Genomic DNA, 2,197 nt, shown 5'->3' with positions numbered 1-2,197 from the left:
TATAAATGCACTGTATACTGTGTGAAACCTGTCTATTGGGACCCAATAATACCATAGATTTCCTGTACTCTAATATCTATGATAATACCCTCCTGACTATGAACCTGTCCTTATTTCAGAGGTTCATTAATACACATTTATATTGTATTGGGACTGATACTACCTGTCCTGATTATAGAGGTGTCCTTATTTTATAGTGTCCACAATAGCAGGTTTGACTGTTTGTATTCATATTAATTACCAGCACAACTTTCCTACTACAATCATCTATCCTTAATAGGACTGGATTCTGGAGAGATGTACCTCCTAAAAGTCTTGATGGTAGAATAGGACAATTCAAAGGAGGAGCATTAAAATTAACATCAAAAGACATCAAATCATTTAAATAAAATTACTATGATCACTATTAATTTTTGTTGTTGATATACTCTTGCTGTTGTCACAATGAATGGTAAGAGACTATTTAAATTATGAATACAATGTATACTTTTGGGAATATCATCATAACACGTTGGGGTTGCATGAATATAAGCCTGCTAGCCTAGTGCTCCTTTAAAATTTCTTTTGTATTGAGTCTATTGACTTGTTGTCAAAAACACTCAACTGGAAGTAAACCAATTTGTATTTAAGTTAATCTCTGCAATGATAGATTGTTTATACTGTAATATTTTACGTTTAGCTGAAGTTAAAAGCAAATCAAAAAACATGTATGATGATCAATCATGTACTGTAAACTAAACCAAACTACTGTTCTTAAAAAGTAAAATACCTTTTACTCTTATTGTTTGAGTCAAAAGTTATTGTCAATTTGTGGCAGTGGCTCCATTAAGATAACAAAACCTCTTCCAATAGCACTTGGATCATCTAAGGTAGATTTGTTCACAGCATAGGTATTGCTCACAAGTGGGCTTAAGATCTCATTCACCCAGCGTACTGCTAGTCCAGCAGCTCCTATTGACTGCAATGTAGCTACTACACCACCTGCTGCTGTTGGAGCCATTCCTGACATCACAGAGGCACCAACAGGACCAGCAACTATACCACCAGCACCGAACCCTAAGGCACCAGCTACTAATGGAGCTGCTACCGCTGCTGCTGCTCCTCCAACAGCGGCACGTCCAATGACGCTATAAAACAGGTCATCATTACCAGGTTTACATTTCCCATCACGACAGTCAGTTCTTGCCTGCACTGACAGTATTAGACAAGACAGAAATAAAGCACAGCATTTCTTTGAGAACAACATAGTTGAGCCAAGTCTGAGTGCATGGGGAAGTTCCCTTTGCAATTTTAGCTGAGACAATAGCCAGCCCCTCCCATTTAAGGAGGGGTAATACTTTCAAACTGCCACTTCAGCAGTCATTCATTCCCCAGGGACATTCCCTAATTATTATATTTTTGTCGTAGTGTACAACGCCCCCGCTGTTAATTAATGTAACAATGTATTCAAAAGTTGAGCATTAAAAAGATATTATTTTAACAAATTTGATACAGTACAAATATCAATCAAAGTATCAGATATCAATATAATATACAAAATATTAATCGGCAAAATCAAGGTGATACAGTACAGCTGATAGCTTAAGTTTTCCATTGAACCCATTAGTCTACTTTTATAAAAATCTTTTGACCTAAAAATATTATGAAGGCAGCAAAATGACAAAAGTTAACAACTCGACCAGTGCTAAATCAACTGACAAAAATTTAATTGTCATCATGATCATCTGTTACTGCAGCTCCAATAGCAGCTCCTACTACTGCTCCAGCAGCTCCAATACCAACTTTGGCTCCAGCAGAGAGTCCAAGCACTCCAACGGACTGCAATGTAGCTACTACACCACCTCCTGCTGTTGGAGCCATTGCTGACATCATAGAGGCACCAACAGAACCAGCAGCTATTCCACCAGCATTGAACCCTAACGCACTGACTACAAAAGGAGCTGCTACCACAGCTGCGGTTCCTCCAACAACAGCACCTCCAATGATGCTATAAAACAAGTCATCATCACCAGGTTTACATTTCTCATCGCGACAGTCAGTTTTTGCCTGCACTGACAGTATTAGACAAGACAGAAATAAAGCACAGCATTTCTTTGAGAACAACATAATTAAGCCAAGTCTGAGTGGGGAAGTTCCCTTTGCAATTTTAGCTGAGCTAAGCCTATGAGCTGAGCTTTATCATAGATATTAGAGTAGC

General features: G+C 38.2%; 2 protein-coding genes across 2 annotated transcripts; both read right to left on the bottom strand.

The window, feature by feature from the left end:
• Positions 1 to 667: 667 nt before the first annotated feature.
• LOC109591604 (interferon alpha-inducible protein 6-like) lies at positions 668 to 1,263 on the bottom strand. The gene has a single exon (XM_020007309.1). It carries the CDS (start codon positions 1,244 to 1,246, stop codon positions 791 to 793), a length of 456 nt encoding a protein of 151 aa, XP_019862868.1. The 5' UTR covers positions 1,247 to 1,263; the 3' UTR covers positions 668 to 790.
• A 198-nt stretch (positions 1,264 to 1,461) lies between these two features.
• Positions 1,462 to 2,166, bottom strand: LOC105315837 (interferon alpha-inducible protein 27-like protein 2A). The gene has a single exon (XM_011410596.2). It carries the CDS (start codon positions 2,104 to 2,106, stop codon positions 1,705 to 1,707), a length of 402 nt encoding a protein of 133 aa, XP_011408898.1. The 5' UTR covers positions 2,107 to 2,166; the 3' UTR covers positions 1,462 to 1,704.
• Positions 2,167 to 2,197: the final 31 nt, after the last annotated feature.

This window comes from Amphimedon queenslandica, unplaced genomic scaffold (genome assembly GCF_000090795.2).
Source record: "Amphimedon queenslandica unplaced genomic scaffold, v1.1 AMPQUscaffold_7721_Cont20330, whole genome shotgun sequence".
Classification (NCBI taxonomy): Eukaryota; Metazoa; Porifera; class Demospongiae; order Haplosclerida; family Niphatidae; genus Amphimedon; species Amphimedon queenslandica.
The sequence above is the reverse complement of the archived record's forward strand: the minus strand, read 5'-3'. Positions and strand labels throughout refer to the sequence as shown.

Coding starts and splice junctions, on each gene's coding strand:
- LOC109591604 (XM_020007309.1), bottom strand. CDS start 1,246: ATGTTGTTCTCAAAGAAATGCTGTGCTTTATTTCTGTCTTGTCTAATA.
- LOC105315837 (XM_011410596.2), bottom strand. CDS start 2,106: ATGTTGTTCTCAAAGAAATGCTGTGCTTTATTTCTGTCTTGTCTAATA.